The 24,987-nt window shown below is 51.3% G+C and overlaps 1 protein-coding gene across 1 annotated transcript in view; it reads left to right on the top strand.

Annotated features, from left to right (window-relative positions):
• The window catches only part of ACOT7 (acyl-CoA thioesterase 7), a 90,562-nt gene that overhangs the window by 51,268 nt on the left and 14,307 nt on the right, over positions 1 to 24,987 (top strand). The window contains exons 7-8 of the mRNA XM_065880705.1: positions 6,638 to 6,754; positions 23,323 to 23,507. Coding sequence (XP_065736777.1) covers positions 6,638 to 6,754; positions 23,323 to 23,507 — 302 coding nt within the window. The remainder of the gene's footprint in view (positions 1 to 6,637; positions 6,755 to 23,322; positions 23,508 to 24,987) is intronic.

Genomic DNA, 24,987 nt, shown 5'->3' with positions numbered 1-24,987 from the left:
AGAGGGCTCATAACCGACACTTTATTGTCCAGGCAGACCTTGTTTTATTGAGCTTCACTTTGTTACACTTCACAGATTTGATTTTATTTTTTTAAGCAAATTGAAGGCTCGTGGCAACTCTGCATTGAGCATCTCTGTGCAGCACCCGTTTCCCAACAGTATTTGCTCCCTTCATGTCTCCGTGTCACATTTTGGTAATTCTTGGAATATTTCAAATTTTTTCATTATTCTTGTATTTGTTATGGTGACCCGAGATCAGTGACTTTGGTTGCAACAGTTGCTGTTGCAAAAGGATTACAACTCACTGAAAGCCCAGATGATGGTTAGCATTTTTTAGCAATAAATTCTTTTTTATTTAAGGTACGTACATTGCTTTTTTAGACATAATGCTATTGCACACGTAATAGATGACGGTGTAGTAGAAACATAACTTTTATATGCACTGGGAAACCAAAAAATTCGTTTGACCAACTCTATTTCTAAATTCCCTGTATTGCAGGGATCTGGAACCAAGCTCACAATGTCTCTGAGGTGCCTGTAATCTCAGTTTTAAGAGATCAGTTCCTTTCCCTCTAAGTAGCCGCCAGAGTCCACTTTGCGCACAGGACCCCAGAGGGCCCGGTTGTGCTTCACGCTTCTCCGTCGCGTTTGTGAGAACAGACTCGGGGCCGCCGGGAGCCGCGGGCACAGATTTCTGCTTCCAGCGCTGACCCCGTGCTACCCGCACGCAAAGCGGGGGTCCGGGAGCCCCGCCTGTAGAAGGCCAAACACTTGAGTTCTGCACAAGTCTGTTTTTCCCCCAGAAAGTTTTTCCGTGTAGTGAGCCCTAAAATCTACCTTGCTGTCACTTCCCACTGACCCCACCGTGGTCCCCGGGAGGTAGAGATAACGGAGGTGGGCGGAGATGGTCCAGGTGGGACCCGTCTGGAGCGCCTCTCCTTGTGGAGCAGACCTCCTGTCCCTCAGTGCTGGGATTCCTCCTCAGCCTTGTCACCAGCTGCCCGTATATCACTGTCCCAGTACCTGGGATCAGCCCCGATTTGGGCTATCATCTGATAGTAGACTCGTGTGGTGGGGTCATGTCTGCCTCCTGACGTGGGCCCTGGAGCCGTCACTGTAACCACTTGTTTCCTATGGGTCTCAGCCAATCGCAGTTCTCTCCCTGGTCTCCCAGTTCAGATTTGTTGCTGGCTCTTGGGGTCAGCAGGGCGCTGTCTCTTCACGTGTGAGATGAATAGTGATTTTGTCATCAGACACGTCCCCTAGCAGCTCACCTGGCTTTTCCTGGCCTCACCTGGACTAACTGTGATTGTTACCCAAGTTTGGGCCCTGTGACTCACTATTGGAGCTGCTTCCTGGGGTCGATTCAGCGTTCCTTTGGTCCCCGATTCACTTACTCACTTGCAGCCCTTTCTGAGTGCTGTGTGTCAGGTTCTGAATTGGTCAGGACACGGGGACTGTAAGGCGTGTCCCCGCCGTGTGCCAGCTTCCGTGTCACGTGATGTGATGGTCTGGGGGTGCCACACCGGGCTGACGGGGCAGCAGGAGCTCAGCCAGCTGCTCACGTTCCCCCACCCCACCCCGTGTGCCCTGGGCTCAGAGCCCATCCTGGCTAGCACATGCTTTGGATCCTGCAGTATATTTAGTAACAGTGAAGTCCCTCGTGGAACCTCTACCTGCATTTTAAAATTATTTTCTATTTTTGGCTGCGTTGGGTCTTGGTTGTGGTGCGCGGGCTTCTCATCGCGGTGGCTTCTCTTGTTGCGGAGCCCAGGTCTAGGCGCGCGGGCTCAGTAGTTGTGGTTTGCGGGCTCTAGAGCACAGGCTCAGCAGTTGTGGCACGTGGGCTCAGTAGTTGTGGCACACGGGCTTAGTTGCTCCGCGGCATGTGGGATCTTCCTGGACCAGCGATCGAACCCGGGTCCTCCGCGTTGCCAGGCAGATTCTTAACCACTGCGCCACCAGGGAAGTCCCTGCATTTTGGATAAATGGGGCAAAACGCTGGTTGAAGGAGCTGATTATTACTTGTTCCATTTAGTCTTCCATTCTTAGCTTCTGCCTTTCAGGACCTACAAATAAGGGATTAATTGTAGGTACCTTCTGTGTTCTAAACATTAATCCCAATATAAATTCTTTCTTTCCGAACTCCAAGCCACCCCTCCGCGATGACACCACCCGGTGACTTGGGAGCTCTGGATCCGGGACCCCCACCCTGCACACATGGATGTCGCTGCCACCGCCACCTCTCAGCAGGAACTTGAGCTGTCTTCTCCACAGTCCTGTCTTAGTCTCAGTACCGTGGGATCTGGGTCGAGAGGCAGCGTGGCCTCTGGTGGCCTGTGGTCAGGAGCTGGTCCCCGCCTCTGCCTGAGGGCGTGAGCCAGCGTGAGACACGGATACGTGCCTCTGCTTCCTGCTTTGTAAAACGGAGACAATAAGGGCCCCTCCCCCTCCGAGGCTGCTGTCCAGGGAGGGCCAGCACTCGTTCATTCGTTTGTTCATTCATTTGTTCTTACACTCAGTATGTGCTAAGAGCCTACCATGGGGCTGGCCCCAGGGGGCATTAGTGAACAAGGACAGTGTCCTTCCAGCCTGAGGGGCTCTGAGCCACGCGCTGGAGCATTGCCTGCGCCTGGACCTCCATAAACGCCCGCTGTTTTTCGTCTAGTTCTCTGCTCCCACCACCATCCTGCACCAGACTCCAGTGTCGCCTTTCTTTGTTTTTCTCTCAAAAAAAATCTCTGGCTATCTCTGTCTCATCTGTTCCCAGAAGGACCCTGATGTGGCTGAGTTCGCTGGTGTCTCCATCGAAAAACAGGACAGCCGCACGTAGTACACATTCCATCATAAATTTCTAACATCCTCTGGTTAAAATGCCTGCAAACCCCCCTCCCCCGTGACACACGCATACAGTTTCTACCAGAATCCCCTCTGTCTCTTCATCCTTCTTGCATTCAACTGTTTCAAGACTCTGGATCGGCCTTTGCTTAATGTAATAAATTATCGTCTTTGCAGCTGTGTTTCATGGCAAATGCAGCCGACCCCAGACACCGAATGAGTTTTGCTGGTCACTTATCGCACTTGGAGTAAGTCTACGGGAAACACCTTCTGAATTCAAGCCTCCAGCTCACACCGAGTCCTTTCGAGAGTGGGACCACTTGTCCAGCTGCTCTAACGACGTGAATTTTATGAGGCAGGTCAGCCTAGGAGCACTCAGTCTGGGCTCTCTCACTCCCTCTCGGAAACAAACACACGCACGTGCACACACACACACGCAGGCGCAGACGCGCACACTGACCCACGGCCTCATCCGCAGGTGGTGTGTGTCGCCCTTGCCCAGCGTGTTTCCTGGTGTTCTGAGACATTTCCCTCATCTTTCTCTTTCTGTTGACATTTACCCTCTAGACCACAGCTCTCTACCCAAAGTCCCGAATTAAACCAGGGTGGAGGTCAGGGTGCTCACGAGCCCCTGAGTCTCTGAGCTGCAGCCGCTCAGCTCCTGTTCGCTCTGCACGGCCACCTGCGTGTCCCTGCTGCCATCTCTTCTAATTTGCAGATGCAGAGCCCAAAGCTCGGAGGATGATCTGCCTGCTCAGGGTCCCCAGCCAGGCGGGGGCAGGGGGCGCTCAGGCCCAGGCCCTCCCAGCTCTGAACCACCCTGTGGGAGGGACAGTGCCCTCCCCCGCCAGGTGACCTGTATGCTGGCCTGTGTTTTCACCTCTTTGGAGCCCCAGGCCGGTGAGGGACTTGGCTGCTAAGCCAGCACTTGCCCTGCCTTCATCAAGGCCCCTCCCTCACCGTGGGTAGAAAGGCCAGGAAGGACTCGTGCTGGGCTTAGGCATGGCTTCCCGGGTCCATTTCCAATATGACTTAACCCCCCAGAGGCTCCTCGCAAAGCCAGGTGTTACCCCTTGTCTCAGACCTTGAGCGCCAAGCTGCTTGAAGCCCGGAGCCGCCCTGCCCTGCCAGCCGCCCAGGGTTAACACCTTGGCACCGGTGTTTCTGTTTTCTGCCGAAGAGCCTTTCCCCAGCCTCTCATTTGCACTCTCTTTAGAATTGGACCTTGTGTGACTTTGAGCCTCCGTTGGCGCAGTATCTTTGAAAACGCTTTGAGAGTGGCAGGTGCCCGCTAACTCTGCCCCATTGTCTCCATGCTTCATCGTCATCGTCAGGATCTTGCATGAGAAAAGTCATGGTAATAGAAGCATAATTTTAAAATCAACAACCCCAATGTTTTCTTTAAAAAAACTTTTTTATTATGGACGTGCTCAAATATACACAAAGGTAGAGAGAAGAGTATACCAACCCCCCAGGTATGCCTCTCCCAGACAGAGGGCCCCTCCCTGTCTCCCACGTTCCTTATAACTAGTGTCTTCTGCTGTAGTATCTGTACGAGGCCTCTGGTCCATTACATACGGGGCTTCTGTCCTGTTTTTAGTTTATTGTATTTTGTTTCCCCTTCACGGTAAAGAGAGTTTTAATTAATCACCAATGTTTAAAAATTGGTAGATTCTTCATAAACTTGTAGGTTCCAGGCTTCTCTTAAAATATCGTTAGTCTGGTCGTGCTGGGCCCTTGTTCCTGGGGCTGAGGGACAGTAGGAGGGGCTGAGCAGCAGCTGTCCTGTAGAAAGGTCCCCGCCAGCTCTCCTCGCCGTCAGCTGTCCGGCGTCACCTGCCTGGCCCTGCAGGCACTGAAGTTCACGAGCCCCACCTGAAACATGACTCCCCGGGAGCCAGGGTTTTATGAGCCTGCCTCTCTCTGCATTTTTAGAAATCATTCTGTGTCCTTGGGTGAATGTACATAACTTTTTGTTGTTGTTGTTTGCTTTTGGCTGTGTTGGGTCTTCGTTGCTGCGTGGAGGCTTTCTCTAGTTGTGGCGAGTGGGGGCTACTCTTCATTGCAGTGCGCGGGCTTCTCATTGCGGTGGCTTCTCTTGTTGCGGAGCACGGGCTCTAGACGCGCTGGCTTCCATAGTTGTGGCTCACGGGCTCTAGAGCGCAGGCTCAGTAGCTGTGGCTCACGAGCTTAGTTGCTCCGCGGCACGTGGGATCTTCCCGGAACAGGGCTCGAACCCGTGTCCCCTGTATTGGCAGGCGGGCTCTTAACCACTGCGCCACCAGGGAAGTCCACATAAGTTTTAAGATTTCTGATAGTTGTCAGGTAGATCAATATCATTTTGCTGCTTTTATAGGTCAAAACGGTTGAATATTGGCCATTTCATGTAGTTTGACCTAATAAAAGATATGGTTTAAGGTTTTAAATATAAGATAAGAAGAATATTGTGTTGCCCTTGGTGGGGCAGGAACGGGGGGGTAGGGGGTTAGCAGCAGGTATGCCGTCCTGATCCCGTCAATTAAGGGAGCGCCAGCAGAAGAAAACGTCTACGGCCTGAGGTTTTAGACACCTTGGCCCGACAGTGTTCTCTCAGTCAGCCCACTTGTCTAGTTTTGTTTGTTTTCTTATATAACAGCTTTATTGAGATGTAATTCACATGCCGTACAGCTCACCCATTACAAGTCATTGATTTTTAGTCTGTTCAGAGTTACACAACTGTCACCGCAATCAATTTCAGAACATTTCCATCACCCCGAAGAGAAGCCTCGTAACCACATCGGCAGCCATTCCCCACTTCTCCCACATCCCCTATCCCTAGGCAGCCATTCGTCTACTTTCTGTACCTATGGATTTGCCTATTCTGGAGATTTCATATAAGTGGAATCCTCCAAGATGTGGTCTTTTGTGTCTGGCTTCTTTTGTTTTTCTTTTGTTTGCGGTACGTGGGCCTCTCACTGCTGTGGCCTCTCCCGTTGCAGAGCACAGGCTCCGGACGCGCAGGCTCAGCGGCCATGGCTCACGGGCCCAGCCACTGCGCGGCATGTGGGATCTTCCCGGACCGGGGCACGAACCCGCGTACCCTGCGTCGGCAGGCGGACTCTCAACCGCTGCGCCACCAGGGAAGCCCTGTGTCTGGCTTCTTTCACTCAGCGTAATGTGTTAAGGTTCATCCATTTTGTAGCCTATGTCAGTGCTTTGTTTCTTTTTACTGCTAAATACTATCCCATTGTATGGCTATGCCACATTTTCCTTGTGCATTTATTGGTTGGTGCACATTTGGGTTGCTTCCATCTTGGGGCTATTATGAGTAATGCTCTCATGGGATCAAAAACTCGTGTACAGGTCTTTGCGTGAACGCCTGTTTTTATTTCTCTCCGGTGCACACCTAGGAGTGGAATTGCTGAGTCACGTAGCAGCTCTGTGTTTAGGCTTTCAAGACCCTCCCGACTGTTTCCAAAGCGGCTGCACCATTTCCATCCCCAGCAGCCGTGTAGAGGGTTCCAATTTCTCCACATTCTCACCGGCGCTTGGCATCTGGCTTTCTGATTGCGGCCATCCTGGTGGAGAGTGTGACAAAGCTTTCCTGGCAGGATAGGATGCCTGTAGAGGTTAGGAGAATGGTCGTCACTTTGTCAGTGGCCTAGAACCTCAGCCACAGTCATCTTCCAAAGCTCTCAGGGAAGCCAGGTTTGCGGCCCTGCGGGTGGGAATGGGGGCATTGTTTCCCATAACTTGTTTCCAGGACAGGCAATAGGCTCCCCTTCCCCATGTCTAACCTGCCGCCTGCCCTTCTCTGCAGGGGTCACCATGAAGCTCATGGACGAGGTGGCCGGGATCGTGGCCGCGCGTCACTGCAAGACCAACATCGTCACAGCTTCTGTGGACGCCATTAACTTTTACGACAAGATCCGAAAAGGTAAGAGAGCTCCACCAACAAAGAGGGGCGCTGCCTTGGCTGCTTGGGTCCCGTGTACAGTTTGCTTTTGGTTCACCCTGCCTGTCCCGGGCCCTGGCCCCTGCCCATCTGCCAGGACATAGGAGCCAGAGCCTCGAGTCTGCCTTTGGTGATGCATCTGTGAAGTTACGGTTTGCCGGTTTGACTTTTCAGTCTGGTAAATTCTGTAACTCAGTTGAGATTGGGGCCTTTATCCTGCTGAAGAGCCACATAAACTCGTCCTCTTAAACTGCCTCAGGCACGGAGCCCTGCGAAGACCCTACACACACAGTTGCTGCGACCACTGCCACCAGATCCCGTGGCGGCACGTAACCTCTCTCTGGGGGCACGGGTCCCCCGTGCCGTACGCAGTGGCGGGGGCAGAGCAGAGAAGCCTCCGGCCCTCTCCTCGGCCGGCCAGCCTGCCTGCACCATCCAGGGCAGCGCTGGTGTTGGTGGTTTTCCCGACACTGAGGTCTAGTCCCAGCCCCGCCCAGAAACAAGATGGTTCCCGTGCTTGTTTCACATAAATGCTCATCTGAAGAGGTACAGTGACTGTCCCCTCCTGGCACGTGGTGACTTCTGTCTGTCGTGTCTTCTGAGATGAGGCCATGTGGCACCAGAAAGCAGCCCTTCACCGTGGGGTCGGGGGTGTCCGGGCTGCGAGAGCCTGACTGGTTCTGAAGGAGCCTCACCAGGAAGGCAGCCGTTGGAAAAGCTGAGTCAGACCCGTCCCCAGGCCGTGGGGGGGACAGAGGAGAAGGAAGGGAGGCTGACTCCTTGGCACCAGCCTCGAGGGGCACCGCTGAGTGGAGCAGTGCTGGGTCCAGAGCCACAGAGACCTCATCCGGGCTCCGAGGCCCCGACCTGGTCCCAGCCCGGCTGCGCGCTCTCTCCTGCAGACACGCCTGTCAGTTGAATGCCTGAGTGCTGGGGACAGGCGTCCCGAGATCGGAAGGGTGAAGGGGTGCCTCCCCTTCCTGGCCTAACTGAGAGCACGTCAGTCTGACCCACACTGGATTTGGGGTGCTTTTAGGGGAAGGGTGGTCTGCAGCGCTGCTTTGTAGAATCCCTTCCCAGCTAGTAGGCGATTGCCTCAGACACAGAGCACAGTATCATTTTAGGATTTGCCCAGAACAAGTGGGTCTTGTCTGTCTTGGCTGGTCCCCCCCGGGCCTTGGTGCCGTGTGTGGTGGTGGTGGTGTGGACGTTTGGAAAAGGAAGGCTCCTCTTGTGCCACGATTCCTGGCCTCTCCTTTTCTGGAACTGCTCCCTGGGTAAGTCACTGTGATCACAGCTCCACTGTTAAACATGACTTCAAAACCCACTGTGCAAAATGCACTTACGTTCCACAGAGCTCACTTGTTCAGGGTCTCCCGGTTGCCCTTTGAGCATCGCCAGCTAAGAAGCAAAGTGGGCCTTCCTCAAGAGCCTGCCAGACTTCTCAAGGTCAGCCCTGTTGGCGAAGGTGCTTTGCAGTTGAGGGAAGCTCCCAAACAATGAAAGTTGACCTTCCTTCGTTAGAAAAAAGGAGCCGATGAAAGAGCCCTCACCCCCGACACTTCACCCTCAGTCCCTCATGTGACCAGAATTACCTTTCAAAGAGGTCAAGGAGGGGCTGCGTTGGTTCGTTTTGAGCGGAGACAATGAACCCCGGATGGAGGAGAGCACTTTTTCTAGGGGTACGTTGAGGGGCCTGGGGGACGTCAGGGCTACGTGGGTGCAGAGAGGACTTTGTTTCTAAAATGTTACTCGTATTCCAAAGCACAGAAAGGGACCTCCATTTTCACCAGCCGTACTTTCTGGCAGAACATTCCACCATGGATGGAGTGAGAGTGCAGGGCGGGCTGTGGGCTGACTGGCTACCGCCTATGGTGCTGAGCCCTCCGCAGGCCCCCCATGCACCTCGTGCCGTCACAGCCTTGGCCTTGGGCCTGTGCGGCCCCGGGCCCCAGAGCTGGGCCTCCTGGCCTGGGGAGCCCCCCAGAGAGCAGAGAGATTGCTTCCATTTTCTCAGGTCACATCTTGTTTTGTGTATAGAGGAATTTGGGCCAAACTGAAATAACAGTTATGGAGTCCCCTGGGGCCGGTGCAAGAAATGTTTAACAAAGACCTAGAAGAATTAAAGAACAAACAAACAGAGATGAACAATACAATAACTGAAATGAAAACTACACTAGAAGGAATGAATAGCAGAATAACTGAGGCAGAAGAACGGATAAGTGACCTGGAAGACAGCATGGTGGAATTCACTGCTGCAGAACAGACTAAAGAAAAAAGAATGAAAAGAAATGAAGACAGCCTGAGAGATCTCTGGGACAACATTAAACGCAACAACATTCGCATATATTATAGGGGTCCCAGAAGGAGAAGAGAGAGGGAAAGGACCAGAGAAAATACTTGAAGGGATTATAGTCGAAAACTTCCCTAACATGGGAAAGGAACTAGCCACCCAAGTCCAGGAAGCGCAGTGGGTCCCATACAGGATAAACCCAAGGAGAAACACGCCGAGACACATAGTAATCGAATTGGCAAAAGTTAAAGACAAAGAAAAAGTATTGAAAGCAGCAAGGGGAAAATGACAAATAACATACAAGGGAACTCCCATAAGGTTAACAGCTGACTTCTCAGCAGAAACTCTACAAGCCATAAGGGAGTAGCATGATATACTTACAGTGATGAAAGGAAAGAACCTAAAACCAAGATTACTCTACCTGGCAAGGATCTCATTCAGATTCAATGGAGAAATCAAAAGCTTTACAGACAAGCAAAAGCTAAGAGAATTCAGCACCACCAAACCAGCTCTACAATAAATGCTAAAGGAACTTCTCTAAGTGGGAAACACAAGAGAAGAAAAGGACCTACAAAAACAAACCTAAAACAATTAAGAAAATGGTCACAGGAACATACATATCAATAATTACCTTAAACGTGAATGGATTAAATGCTCCAACCAAAAGACACAGGCTTGCTGAATGGACACAAAAACAAGACCCATATATATGCTGTCTACAAGAGACCTACTTCAGACGTAGGGACACACACCGCCTGAAAGTGAGGGGATGGAAAAAGATATTCCATGAAAATGGAAATCAAAAGAAAGCTGGACTAGCTATACTCATATCAGGTAAAATAGACTTCAAAATAAAGAATGTTACAAGAGACAAGGAAGGACACTACATAATGATCAAGGGATCAATCCAAGAAGAAGATATAACAATTATAAATATATATGCACCCAACATAGGAGCACCTCAATACATAAGGCAACTGCTAACAGCTATAAAACAGAAAATTGACAGTAACACAATAATAGTGGGGGACTTTAACACCTCACTTACACCAATGGACAGATCATCCAAAATGAAAATAAATAAGAAACACAAGCTTTAAATGACACAATAGGCGAGATAGATTTAATTGATATTTATAGGACATTCCATCCAAAAACAGCAGATTACACTTTCTTCTCAAGTGCGCATGGAACATTCTCAAGGGTAGATCACATTGTGGGTCACAAATCAAGCCTCAGTAAATGTAAGACAATTGAAATCATATCAAGCATCTTTTCTGACCACAACGCTATGAGATTAGAAATGAATTACAGGGGAAAAAGACGTAAAAAACACAAACACACGGAGGCTAAACAATACGTTACTAAATAACCAAGAGATCACTGAAGAAATCAAAGAGGAAATCAAAAAATATCTAGAGACAAAGAAAACACAATGATCCAAAAACTATGGGATGCAGCAAAAGCAGTTCTAAGAGGGAAGTTTATAGCTATACAAGCCTACCTCAAGAAACAAGAAAACTCTCAAGTAAACAATCTAACCTTACACCTAAGGGAACTAGAGAAAGAAGAACAAACAAAACCCAAAGTTAGCAGAAGGAAAGAAATCATAAAGATCAGAGCAGAAATAAATGAAATAGAAACAAAGAAAATAATAGCAAAGATCAATAAAACTAAAAGCTGGTTCTTTGAGAAGATAAACAAAATTGATAAACCTTTAGCCAGACTCATCAAGAAAAAGAGGGAGAGGACTCAAATCAATAAAATTAGAAATGAAAAAGAAGTTACAACAGACACCGCAGAAACACAAAGCATCCTAAGAGACTACTACAAGCAACTCTATGCAAATAAATTGGACAACCTGGAAGAAATGGACAAATTCTTAGAAAGGTATAACCTTCCAAGACTGAACCAGGAAGAAACAGAAAATATGAATAGGCCAATCACAAGTAATGAAATTGAAACTGTGATTAAAAATCTTCCAACAAGGGGCTTCCCTGGTGGCGCAGTGGTTGAGAGTCCAACTGCCAATGCAGGGGACACGGGTTCGTGCCCCGGTCTGGGAAGATCCCACATGCCGCAGAGCGGCTGGGCCTGTGAGCCATGGCCACTGAGCCTGCGCATCTGGAGCCTGTGCTTCGCAACGGGAGAGGCCACAACAGCGAGAGGCCCGCATACCACACACACACACACACACACACACACACACACACACACACACAAATCTTCCAACAAACAAAAGTCCAGGACCAGATGGCTTCACAGGTGAATTCTATCAAACATTTAGAGAAGAGCTAACACCCATCCTTCTCAAACTCTTCCAAAAAATTGCAGAGGAAGGAACACTCCCAAACTCATTCTATGAGGCCACCATCACCCTGATACTAAAACCAGACAAAGATACCACAAAAAAAGAAAATTACAGACCAATATCACTGATGAATATAGATGCAAAAATCCTCAGCAAAATACTAGCAAACAGAATCCAACAACACATTAAAAGGATCATACACCACGATCAAGTGGGATTTATCCCAGGGATGCAAGGATTCTTCAGTATACACAAATCAATCAATGTGAGACACCATATTAACAAATTGAAGAATAAAAACCATATGATCATCTCAGTTGATGCAGAAAAAGCTTTTGACAAAATTCAACACCCGTTTATGATAAAAGCTCTCCAGAAAGTGGGCATAGAGGGAACCTACCTCAACATAATAAAGGCCATGTACAACAAACCCACAGCAAACATCATTCTCAATGGTGAAAAACTGAAAGCATTTCCTCTAAGATCAGGAACGAGACAAGGATGTCCACCCTCACCACTATTATTCAGCATAGTTTTGGAAGTCCTAGCCATGACAATCAGAGAAGAAAAAGAAATAAAAGGAATACAAATTGGAAAAGAAGAAGTAAAACTGTTACTGTTTACGGATGACATGATACTATACACAGAGAATCCTAAAAACGCCACCAGAAAACTACTAGAGCTAATCAATGAGTTTGGTAAAGATGCAGGATACAAAATTAATGCACAGAAATCTCTTGCATTCCTGTACACTAATGATGAAAAATCTGAACGTGAAATCAAGAAAACACTCCCATTTACCATTGCAACAAAAAGAATAAAATATCTAGGAATAAACGTACCTAAGGAGACAAAAGACCTGTATGCAGAAAATTATAAGACACTGATGAAAGAAATTAAAGATGATACAAATAGATGGAGAGATATACCATGTTCTTGGATTGGAAGAATCAACATTGTGAAAATGACTCTACTACCCAAAGCAACCTACAGATTCAATGCAATCCCTATCAAACTACCAATGGCATTTTTCACAGAACTAGAACAAAAAATTTCACAATTTGTATGGAAACACAAAAGACCCCGAATAGCCAAAGCAATCTTGAGGATGAAAAACGGAGCTGGAGGAATCAGGCTCCCTGACTTCAGACTATACTACGAAGCTACAGTAATCAAGACAGTATGGTACTGGCACAAAAACAGAAAGATAGATCAATGGAACAGGATAGAAAGCCCAGAGATAAACCCATGCACATATGGTCACCTTATCTTTGATAAAGGAGGCACGAATGTACAGTGGAGAAAGGACAGCCTCTTCAGTAAGTGGTGCTGGGAAAACTGGACAGGTACATGTAAAAGTATGAGATTAGATCACTCCCTGACACCATACACAAAATGGATTAAAGACCTAAAGATAAGGCCAGAAACTATCAAACTCTTAGAGGAAAACACAGGCAGGACACTCTATGACATAAATCACAGCAAGATCCTTTTTGACCCACCCCCTAGAGAAATGGAAATAAAACAAAAATAAACAAATGGGACCTAATGAAGCTTTTGCACAGCAAAGGAAACCATAAACAAGACCAAAATACAACCCTCAGAATGAGAGAAAATATTTGCAAATGAAGCAACTGACAAAGGATTAATTTCCAAAATTTACAAGCAGCTCATGCAGCTCAATAACAAAAAAACAAACAACCCAATCCAAAAATGGGCAGAAGACCTAAATAGACATTTCTCCAAAGAAGATATACAGACTGCCAACAAACACATGAAAGAATGCTCAACATCATTAATCATTAGAGAAATGCAAATCAAAACTACAATGAGATATCATCTCACACCAGTCAGAATGGCCATCATCAAAAAATCTACAAACAATAAATGCTGGAGAGGGTGTGGAGAAAAGGGAACACTCCTGCACTGCTGGTGGGAATGTGAATTGGTACAGCCACTATGGAGAACAGTATGGAGGTTCCTTAAAATACTACAAATAGAACTACCACATGACCCAGCAATCCCACTACTGGGCATATACCCTGAGAAAACCATAATTCAAAAAGAGTCATGTACCAAAATGTTCATGGCAGCTCTATTTACAATAGCCCGGAGATGGAAACAACCTAAGTGCCCATCATCGGACGAATGGATAAAGAAGATGTGGCACATATATACAATGGAATATTACTCAGCCATAAAAAGAAACGAAATTGAGCTATTTGTAATGAGGTGGATAGAAGTAGAGTCTGTCATACCGAGTGAAGTAAGTCAGAAAGAGAAAGACAAATATCGTATGCTAACACATATATATGGAATTTAAGAAAAAAAAATGTCATGAAGAACCTGGGGTAAGACAGGATTAAAGACACAGACCTACTGGAGAACGGACTTGAGGATATGGGGTGGGGGAAGGGTGAGCTGTGACAAAGCGAGAGAGAGGCATGGACATATATACACTACCAAACGTAAGGTAGATAGCTAGTGGGAAGCAGCCGCATAGCACAAGGATATCAGCTCGGTGCTTTGTGACCGCCTGGAGAGGTGGGATAGGGAGGGTGGGAGGGAGGGAGACGCAAGAGGGAAGAGATATGGGAACATATGTATATGTATAACTGATTCACTTTGTTATAAAGCAGAAACTAACACACCATTGTAAAGCAATTATACCCCAATAAAGATGTTAAAAAAGAAAGAAAGAAAGAAATTAAAGATGATGCCAACAGATGGAGAGATATACCATGTTCTTGGATTGGAAGAATCAATATTGTGAAAATGACTGTACTACCCAAAGCAATCTACAGATTCAATGCAATCCCTATCAAATTACCAATGACATTTTTTACGGAACTAGAACAAATCATCTTAAAATTTGTATAGAGACACAAAAGACCCCAAATAGCCAAAGCAGTCTTGAGGGAAAAAGCAGAGCTGGAGGAATCAGACTCCCTGACTTCAGACTATACTACAAAGCTACAGTAATCAAGACAATATGGTACTGGCACAAAAACAGAAACATAAATCAATGGAACAAGATAGAAAGTCCAGAGATAAACCCACACACCTATGGTCAACTACTTTATGACAGAGGAGGCAAAGATATACAATGGAGAAAAGATAGTCTCTTCAATAAGTGGTGCTGGGAAAACTGAACAGCTACATGTAAAAGAATGAAATTAGAACACTCCCTAACACCATACACAAAAATAAACTCAAAATGGACTCGAGACCAGACACTATCAAACTCTTAGAGGAAAACATAGGAAGAACACTCTTTGACATAAATCACAGCAAGATCTTTTTTGATCCACCTCCTAGAGTAATGGGAGTAAAAACAAAAATAAACAAATGGGACCTAATGAAACTTCAAAACTTTTGCACTGCAAAGGAAACAATAAACAAGATGAAAAGACAACCCTCAGAATGGGAGAAAATATTTGCGAACGAATCAACGGACAAAGGATTAATCTCCAAAATATATAAACAGCTCATGCCACTTAATATTAAAGAAACAACCAACCCAATCCAAAAATGGGCAGAAGACCTAAATAGACATTTCTCCGAAGAAGACATACAGATGGCCAGGAAGCACATGAAAAGCTGCTCAACATCACTAATTATTAGAGAAATGCAAATCAAAACTACAATGAGGTATCACCTTAAACCAGTCAGAATGACCATCATCAAAAAATCTACAAACAATAAATGCTGGAGAGGGTGTGGAGAAAAGGGAACCCTCTTGCACTGTTGGTGGGAATGTAAATTGATGCAGCCACTATGGAGAACAGTATGGAGATTCCTTAAAAAACTAAAAATAGAATTACCATATGATCCAGCAGTCCCACTACTGGGCATATACCCAGAGAAAACCATAATTCAAAAAGACACACGCACCCCAATGTTCACTGCAGCACTATTTACAATAGCCAGGTCATGGAAGCAACCTAAATGCCCATCGACAGAGGAATGGATAAAGAAGATGTGGTACATATATACAATGGAATATTACTCAGCCATGAAAAGGAATGAAATTGAGTCATTTGTTGAGACGTGGATGGATCTAGAGACTGTCATACAGAGTGAAGTAAGTCAGAAAGAGAAAAACAAACATCGTATATTAATGCACATATGTGGAACCTAGTAAAATGGAACAGATGAACCGGTTTGCAGGGCACAAGTTTGAGACACAGATGTAGAGAACAAACGTATGGACACCAAGGGGGGAAAACCACGGTGGGGTGGGGATGGTGGTGTGCTGAATTGGGCGATTGGGATTGACATGTATACACTGATATGTATAAAATTGATGACTAATAAGAACCTGCAGGGGCTTCCCTGGTGGCGCAGTTGTTAAGAATCCACTTGCCAATGCAGGGGACAAGGGTTCAAGCCCTGGTCTGGGAAGTTCCCACATGCTGCGGAGCAACGAAGCCCTTGCGCCACAACTACTGAGCCTGCACTCTAGAGCCCGCGAGCCACAGCTACGGATGCCCACGTGCCTAGAGCCCGTGCTCCGCAACAAGAGAAGCTACCGCAATGAGAAGCCCTTGCACCGCAATGAAGAGTACCCCCCGCTCACCACAACTAGAGAAAGCACGCATGCAGCAAGGAAGACCCAACGCAGCCAAAAATAAATAAATAAAATTAATTAATTAAAAAAAAATTTTTTTAAAGAAACTGCAATATAAACAAACAAACAAACAAACAAAAAACAACTAATACTAAACTTTCTTTGGGTTATTTATATGAAAATATGTTAATATAAATGTTTCAGACATTACATGAAGTTTCTAAAAATCTTATATGTTCTGATATAATGTTATAAGTCATAATTCTAGTTGTTACTTTAAAATGTATATCTCAGAAATAAGTAGAAAAAAATTTTAAATAAATTAGTAAAAGTAAAAAAAGAAATACCAAAGTTACTTTGTTGATTCCATGTTTTTCTTAAGGACATTCACTGCCCCAGCTCTCTGGAGCTTAAACGCTGAGCTGTTCTTAAAGTTTGCAACACTTGACAACGTGGCCTTGGGAAGAACAGTGTTTCATTATTCTGTTTTCTTTTCCAAATCCCTGTCCTCTTTCTGTAATCTGTCCTGGAAGAGGCCCCGGGTGCTGGGGGAGTTGGTGGGGCACCTGCCAGCCCTCCTGGGTTGTGCCACTCCAGGCAGCTCGACCATGATTTAGAAACAGAGATGAGCTCACAGCTCTGCTCACTGCAGGCGCTCCATCTATTTAAATTTAACTCTGGCAAACGCTGCTCACTTTCGAGTGCCAGACATTGTGCTAATAAAGTGCTTTTTACGATTACCCCTCACTTGGGGGTTTGAGACAAGAGCTCTTGTTATCCCCGTTTTTCCGATCTGGAAACTGCTGATGGAGGGGTTTATTAAACTGCCCACGGCCGCAGGGCTGGTCCATGGTGGAGCCTGGCAGGGAGGCTGGACTCCAGGGCCAGAGCTCTCAGCCCCAAGCCCTGGTGCCTTCCCACCACCGCCCGGGCTTGAACCACATGGCGTCCGCTGCGAGGGCCCGGGGGCGTCAGCCTCGGTGGGTGGTGCTGATGAGTGCAGTGCCACCCATCTTAGGCGCCCGCACTGGACCGCCAGAGCCGCCGCCGTTCCCCCTCCCCCCCCCACCCCCCCCTGCAGTTGTGTGTGAAACTCCTGCCTTCATCAAGCAGCTTGAAACAGGGCTGAGGGTTCTCGCAGTCAGGGGCGTCCAGTCCAAGGAAGGCCCGGCTCTGCTCGCGTCACCCCCTCATCGGTCTCAGCCCAGGGGCCCCCTTTCCTGCTGAATTCGGACACCCAGAGGCAGACAGTTCAGTCTCTGCTCCCAGCAGTTCTGTCCTCTGGTTACGTCAGATTTGCCTGCAAGAGCCCCTCAACGCCAATGCCGCCTACCACAACGGCCAGTAGCCACACGTGGCTGTTTCCATTATAATTAAAAGTAAATAAAATGAAAATGCTGTTCCTTGGTCAGCAGGGCTGCGTTCCTTCTGGAGGCTCTAGGAGAGAATCGTGTTTTGCCATTTCCAGCTTCTAGAGGCAACGTGCATTCGCTGGCTTGTGGCCCATCCGCCATCCTCAAAGCAGGCAGCCTCTCCCTGACCCTGCGTCTGTTGCCACGGCTCCTGGCTCTCCCGTCCTCTTGTGAGGACCACTGTGATGACCTGGGGCCCACCTGGTGATCCAGGCTAAGCTCCCACCTCAAAATCCTTAATCACATCACACCTGTGAGGTCCCTCTGCATGTGAGGTAACAGTTTCACAGGTTCTGGGATTAGGATATGGACGTCTTTGGGGGCCCCCGTTCCACCTGCCACAGTAAATTCCAGCTGACACGGAGAGGCAGGTAGGGCTCCAGCCCACTTCTGCGCTCTGCCTTTTCCCTGCCCTGTGTCTTACCCTGTGAGCCCTGTGGACAGGACGCTGGCAGAAAACTCGGAAGAACAAGGGGCCCCTCAGCTCTTGGGGTTTCAAGGCAGCATGAAAAGAAGTGCCTCTCCCTCTGTCCCAAGCCTCCCAGCCGAGGACATGGCATCTCTGAGGTTCGGGGATTAGGGGTGAGCGTGGAGGCAGCAGGCTCGTCCCTGCCCCTCGTAGAGCGTTTGCACTGGAGCTGGGGTCCCCGTGAGCGCAGCTGAGTACCCGCCTCTCAGGCAGGCTCACATGCTGGGGATGCTGAGCTGTGACCCAGGCCTTCTTCCCCTGTGGGCCGCCACGGAGGTGGTCGCACCTCAGTGTCGGATCTGCACAACTGCTAATGTCCTGGGGACCCAGGGAGGAGGGGCAGGGGTTCGTTGCCGTGTTCTTCACCAGCTGAAGAGCTGGAACTCCCTCGCGGAGACAGTCGCCCATTTTATTCATTTAGGCAGCGTTAGAAGCAGCTTCTTGCCCAGTGTAAATGTGCCTGCTGCAGAAACAGAAAAAGGAAGGGAGGGCTTTGTTTTAAATGTCACTGCTTATTATTACCTTGTTGGAACGATTCTTTTTTTCTTTTTGATATTTCCACTTTTAATTTATTAGGCTTATATTGACAAAGAAACCATAAGCTCGTTATTTATTTAATTTATTTATTTTTGGCTGCATTGGGTCTTCATTGCTGCGTGCAGGCCTTCTCTAGTTGCAGCCAGTGGGGGCTACTCTTCGTTGCGGTGCGTGGGCTTCTTCTCATTGCGGTGACTTCTCCTGTTGCAGAGCACAGGCTCTAGGCGTGTTGGCTTCAGTAGTTGTGGCACACGGGCTCAGTAGTTGTGGCACGCGGGCTCAGTAGTTGTGGCACACGGGCTCTAGAGCGCAGGCTCAGTAGTTGTGGTGCATGGGCTTAGTTGCTCTGCGGCATGTGGGATCTTCCTGGACCAGGGCTCAGACCTGTGTCCTCTGCATTGGCAGGTGGATTCTTAACCACTGGGCCACCATGGAAGCCCTGGAACGATTCTTTTCACCCCCTGCAGACACAACAGGGAGTTCTGAGGGCAAACTCTCCCTTTGGGTTTGAGACGCCTTTCCCTGGAGGGCTGTTGCAGAAGGGCACTCAGACCCCACCAGAAATGACTGTCCTGGGCTTCTGTCCAGACAACCTAATATGCGGGAGTGACCTCCCCCGAGAGACGGCCACCCCTGCACCCATTTGCAGATGAGGAGAACGAGGCACAGCAGGTTCCTGGCTTGCCCCTGCCCACGTTCAAGCCCAGGCCTGTTGGACCCCAGAGCTCGAGGACCCCAAGGCTCCTCCCCAGGGCCCAGTAGCCTGAGGGAACTGGGGGCCCCGGGGGGCTGCTCCGGGCTCAGAGAGCCTGCCTGTCGTGGAGACACTCATGGGGACTGTCTGGTTGTGTCAGGGCTAATCTGTCCCTGCTTCAGAGGCTCAGAGGAAAACTGGGTGGTCCCTTCCTGGCCTCCTTCCTGGATCCGGAGTGGCCCCAACACCCCACCCCTGTCCAAGGTGGCACATGGCACCCAGTGCCACCAGGAGATGCTGTTTCTCCCCTTGAGCAGGTCACCCCACTCTTTTATATATATATATATATATATATAATTTATTTATTCATTTTTGGCTGCGATGGGTCTTCGTTGCTGCACGCAGGCTTTCTCTAGTTGCAGTAAGCGGGGGCTACTCTTCATTGCAGCGTGCGGGGCTCCTCCTTGCGGTGGCTTCTTGTTGCAGAGCACGGGCTCTAGGCACGCGGGCTTCAGTAGTTGTGGCACGTGGGCTCAGTAGTTGTGGCTCGCGGTCTCTAGAGCGCAGGCTCAGTAGCTGTGGCTCACGGGCTTAGTGGCTCCGTGGCATGCGGGATCTTCCCAGACCAGGGCTTGAACCCTTGTCCCCTGCATTGGCAGGCGGATTCTTAACCACTGCGCCACAAGGGAAGCCCCAGTCACCCCACTCTTAAATAAACTAGTCACCCTGTGGGCGGATGTGGATGTGTGGCCTAGTGGAAAGTCCCCAGGCAGCGTCGCGGCACTTCGGAGCACGCGGTCAGGGCGGAACGCATCTCACCACCGGCCCTCGTGGCAGGTCGGGCCTGCTCTGGCAGTTTCTGAGACAAAGGGAGCAGCAACCAAGCTAGACTCGAGCTGGGGTCGCCCCCTGCTCAGATGGGCCCCAGTGTCCCGGCTCGGACCTCTGTGCCTAGGGGAGGGTGGAAAGAGCCCGGCCTTGCTGGGTTGCTCGGGCTGAGGGCGGCCACGATGCTAGTTGAGGCGAAGTGTCTACACAAGTGTCCCCGTCCGGCTGGAGTCTGCAGTGGCCCGCTGTCCACATGGGGCTACGTTGGTTCAGGCGTGATGGGGCACCCGCTCTCGTGGGGCTCCCCAGCTGGGAGGGAGGCAAACATCAGACAGGCCATCAGATGGGTTGGATACCCTGAAGGAGAGGAGCTCTGTTCTAGAAAGAGAGCGACGGGGGGCACCCGAGCTGCCGTGAGAGGGTGGACCGGGCTGGGCAATGGGGCAGGGGCGGCGTGGGCTCTGTGGGGTGGAGGTGTCTGTTCCCACAAAGCTGGGACCCATTGCTGGGGACCCTCCACCACTGTGGACTGGCCGCTCTACACTCTTGGATGTTGGGGGAGCCTAGTGATGTTGCAGTGGGTGGTGGGAGCAGACGAGGCGCAGGAGGTGAGGGATTTGGTGGGAGCCTTCCCAGCATCTGGGAGCTGACGAACCGTGGACATGGCTGGGGCTGCCCTGAGGTGCTTCTGACCACCCCATCCCCAGCGAATGACCACAGACCCCAGAGTGCACTTTCTGAGCCAAGGGTCAGGGAAGGGGAGGCCCTCAGCAGCACGGGGGTCTGTCCTTGTCAGTTTCAAATTAGGTCCCAGGCCCTCAATGACCTAGTCCGTCTTCCAGCTTTCAAGCACCTTCCCGTGGTGGCCAGCCAGTGGTAAATAAAGACTGTGGGCTGTGAGAATAAAGATGTCACCATCTCTGAGAGGTGAAGAGGCTGGTGTTTTGGCTATAATTGAAGTTTTCACGACTTTTAAGAAGTGACCAGGGACTTCCCTGGTGGTCCAGTGGCTCAGAAACCACCTGCCAATGCAGGGGACAGAGATTCGATCCCTGGTCTGGGAAGATCCCACCTGCTGTGGGGCAGCTAAGCCTGTGCGCCGCAACTGCTGAGCCCACGTGCCACAACTACTGAAGTCCGCGCGCCTAGAGCCCGCACTCTGCAACAAGAGAAGCCCCCCCTCGCCGCAACAAGAGAAAGTCCGCGCGCAGCAACGAAGGCCCAACGCAGCCAAAAAATTTAAAAATTTAAAAAGGAAGCGGTCACTCTGTCTCCTACCATGAGTGACACTCAGGATGGCGTCCTCTTGTGTCTAATGCTCATAATCAACTTCTTTGTTGTTTGAAACCACTTTTGATTAGAAGTTTCTTCGGATTTCTACCCGAAATGAGACGTGATTAGCCACGTGGTTGGTGGGGGGGCTTGCACAGGAGACAAAGCAAGGGTGTGTTTCCATCTGTTCTTTTTTTTTTTTTTTTTGGCGGTACGCGGGCCTCTCACTGTTGTGGCCTCTCCCGTTGCGGAGCACAGGCTCCGGACGCGCAGGCTCAGCGGCCATGGCTCATGGGCCCAGCCACTCCGCGGCATGTGGGATCCTCCCAGACCGGGGCACGAACCCGTGTCCCCTGCATCAGCAGGCGGACTCTCAACCACTGCGCCACCAGGGAAGCCCTCCATTTGTTCTTTGAACAAACGGTCAGTGTTGCAATGCCCTGAATTCACTGCCCCCGCATCCCTGCCCCTTAGCCAGGGAGTTCTGGCGGGTTTCCTCTTGATGGGGGGTCTTGTCCCTCCCTGCCTCTCGGCTCATGGACCCCAAGTCTTCTGTCTGGTCGTGGGTGAGAGGGTGCTGGCTGGCACTGGGGCTGGCATGATGGGGACAGGCAGGGACGCCTGGAGACCCTCGGGGATGCCCACCTCCCCTTCCTGCTCCCCTGGAAGCGGCCCGTGTGGGCCGTGTGGGGGCTGTTCCCAGGGTGGGCCCAGGCACTTTGCATGCCATGGATAACCGCTCCCGCTTCTGCCTGCCCACGCGCTCACCACCCTAACAGCCACACACTGCCCCAACTTGTCTGTCTTCCTGGTCTCTAAACATCTTTTGTGGGGGCCTGTCTCCATGGAGCTGGGACATTGGGGTTCCCGGGGTGTTCAAAGGTCCCTGCAGTCAGCGCCGGTCAGGCCTGGCCAGGGATTTCCTTGAGCTCAGCCCAGAACCAGGCTGCATTTGGGATGGTGGTCCTGACCACGTCAGTGGAAAGGAATAGTGCTGCGTCAGGGTCCAAAACAGCACTGCTGGCGGTAATGACTGCACTGCATGCCTCCTGCCACCAGGCAGGAGCCTCGGCACCTGGCTCGTTTCATGCCAGCCCCATGGTTACCCCGTGAGGCAGCTTGTTTATACGAGAAAAGCTGGGCTCCACGAGATGAAGTCGAGGACGGGAGGCCAAGGCCAGTGGTAGTTGGGAGCCCGTGACCAGGAGGGCGGGGGCAGAAGGGATGCTCTAGGGTAGATGTTCAGGACTCAGGGGCATGGGGAGTGCAGAGAGGTTGGGGCAGGGTGGAGGGAGAGCAGGACCCCCACGACAGTGTTACAGGAACGTGTGACTGTCTACAAGGGAAACTGCTGGTGTGGGAGGTGGGGAGCACCTGGAGGCTCTGACCATGGGCAGGGCCGCGGGGATGTTGTCGGAGGGCAGATCCACAGCTCAGAGGAGAGCGCTGGCCCAGTGGGCGACACTGACCGGGAGGGGAGCCTGACGGGACGGACGCAGTCCCACCTGCACAGAGGGTAGGGGGACGTGGGCTGAAGTGCAGACAGTGGCTCCAGGGGCACTTAGGGCCACGGTCAGCGCAGCAGCTTGGCCTGATGGTGCATGTGACGCTGCCCTCTGACCAGCATCGGCAACGCTGGAGCCAGGGAGCTGGGGGGTGGGGGGGTGGGGCCGGGGAGGGTGGAGGAAGGTTCTTTAGCAGGGCTCAGAGCAACTTGGTGGGGCAGCTGTGTGGCTCCAGTGGCACAAGTAAGGCCAAAGCATGGACAGTGCAGATTTGTCCTTAACCTGCGGAGGGATCTGAAAGCAGGTTGGGGGCGGGCCCCGAGGGGCAGGACTCACTGGAAGCATCCTTCCAGCAGACGCTGCCTCTCCCGGGGAATAGAGACCCACGCTTGGGTGGCCACCAAGCTCCCTTCGGCTCTAAATGTTTCCGTGAGTGAAGGAAACGCCCCCTCACTAGCTAGAAAGGTGAACACTCAGGGGGCTCCGATGTGCTGTCGTTGTGATGTCCTGGCAGTTAGCAGGATGGTCTGTGCTGTCTAACCAAGTGTCTTCCAGCATCCTCGGTACTGCTGATTTCTGCACCCTCCCTGCCCAGCCCGACCCGGCCGCCTGGCCGCCCTGGGTCGAGGCTTCCCTAACCCGTTGTCTGTGCTCCGCAGGCTGTGTCATCACCATCTCTGGGCGCGTGACCTTCACCAGCAATAAGTCCATGGAGATCGAGGTCTTGGTGGATTCCGACCCCGTGGTGGACAATTCCCAGAAGCGCTACCGGGCCGCCAGTGCCTTCTTCACCTATGTGTCCCTGAGCCAGGAGGGCAAGTCTCTGCCTGTGCCCCAGCTCGTGGTGAGTGGCCCCTCTGGCCCGTGTGTCCCTGGGGGCAGCTGGCCCGCTGCTGGGCCAGCCCCCTCGGCGCTTGCTGGGCTCCCAGGAGAAACGGAGCTACAATGAATCCATTCTGGGCAGCTGGGTCTGCTCAGCTCCTGAGGGGCCAGCGACCTTGGCTGCGGGGCAGGTCAAACGTGAGGCCCCGTCCCCGTGGACTGTGGGGGAGGGACTGGGCAGACAAGGTGAGAGGCGCCCCTCACGAGCTCCTTGCCGTGGGATAAGCACGCCGCCTTGCTGGTCCTGGCACCGTGTACAAGCTCTAGAGTGGGGGTGAGGACCCTCCCAGGGTGGGCTCTTGGGGAGGCCCTGGCCTGCAAGTCCTTCATCATGGGGCCAAGCTAGAGCCCTGCACCTCGGGGCTGGGCGTCTGGGCCTCGTGGCCTTTCCCCGCCCTGGCTCCCCAGCCAGGCTCTGCCCTGGGTGTGCAGAGAGCAGCGGCAGGTTGGCAGCCGCCACCAGGAGCAGAGCTGGGGGCTCTGGCCCAGGCGTGGATCCTGGCAGGTCTCAGCCACCAGCAGGGTTTGCTTGGCTGCCGTCCTGGGCTCCACAACCCAAGAGGCTGCTATTGGAGCTGCGGAGGCGGGGGCGGTGGCGGGGGGCACAGGTGAGTCACTAGCATTTTCTTAATTTGGAAAAGAGAAGGTTGGATTCACTGAACATGCAAGGGTTTCCCTCCCTCTCGCCCCCGGCCCCCTCCTCAGCTCTCGACGCCCGCGGGCCCCCAGCGCTCAAGGCCACAATCCCCGGAGACTTCCGGGGCTCCCACCCACTCACACCCGCCGCACGCCAGACCCCCATCCACGGTCTGGCCTCGTCCCTGCCCTGCCTTTCTCCAAAGCACCAGCCCCCCGGCTTGTGGGAGCTGCTCATTTGCCGGTTGTCCCTCCCCCACTGGACTGAGCTTCACGAACTGGAACACATGTGCTCCTAGTGGCTCACTGGGGCTGGAACAGTCTTGGCACTTAGTGGGTGTGGTTGGGAAAATACATGAATCCTGCTGTGTGCAAGGCCTGAAGCCAATCCCAGGAGGAGAGGCAGGCGGCGTGGACGCTCGGGGGAGCCAGGGGAGCGCGCTGGGCCGGTGGCCTCCACCTGGGGTGGACGTGAAGTGGTGCCTGGGGAGTGGGCAGGAGCCCCCAGGAAGGCCAGTGGGGCAGGGGGCCGTGTTGGGCGGTCGTGGGAGCTGTAATCCCAACACCTTGGCGCGTGCTAGTTGTCGGGGAGACTGGGAGTCGGGGAGCCTGAGGCGGCCAGCGTCAAGGCGGGGCGCGGGGAGGGCAGGGTGGCGAGGAGGCCCAGCTCAGAGGCACTGGGCGACTGTGTGTTGGATGCAGGAATGAACGAGTGAATGAATGAACGATGCCTCCAGATTCCCCTTGAGGCTGATGACAGCTTTACGAGCCTCACACATTCCTTACCTATGCCGGTCGGGGTAAGT

Source organism: Phocoena phocoena, chromosome 1 (assembly GCF_963924675.1).
Source record: "Phocoena phocoena chromosome 1, mPhoPho1.1, whole genome shotgun sequence".
NCBI lineage: Eukaryota > Metazoa > Chordata > Mammalia > Artiodactyla > Phocoenidae > Phocoena > Phocoena phocoena.
Note: the sequence above shows the minus strand (reverse complement) of the source record. Positions and strands in the feature narration are given on the sequence as shown.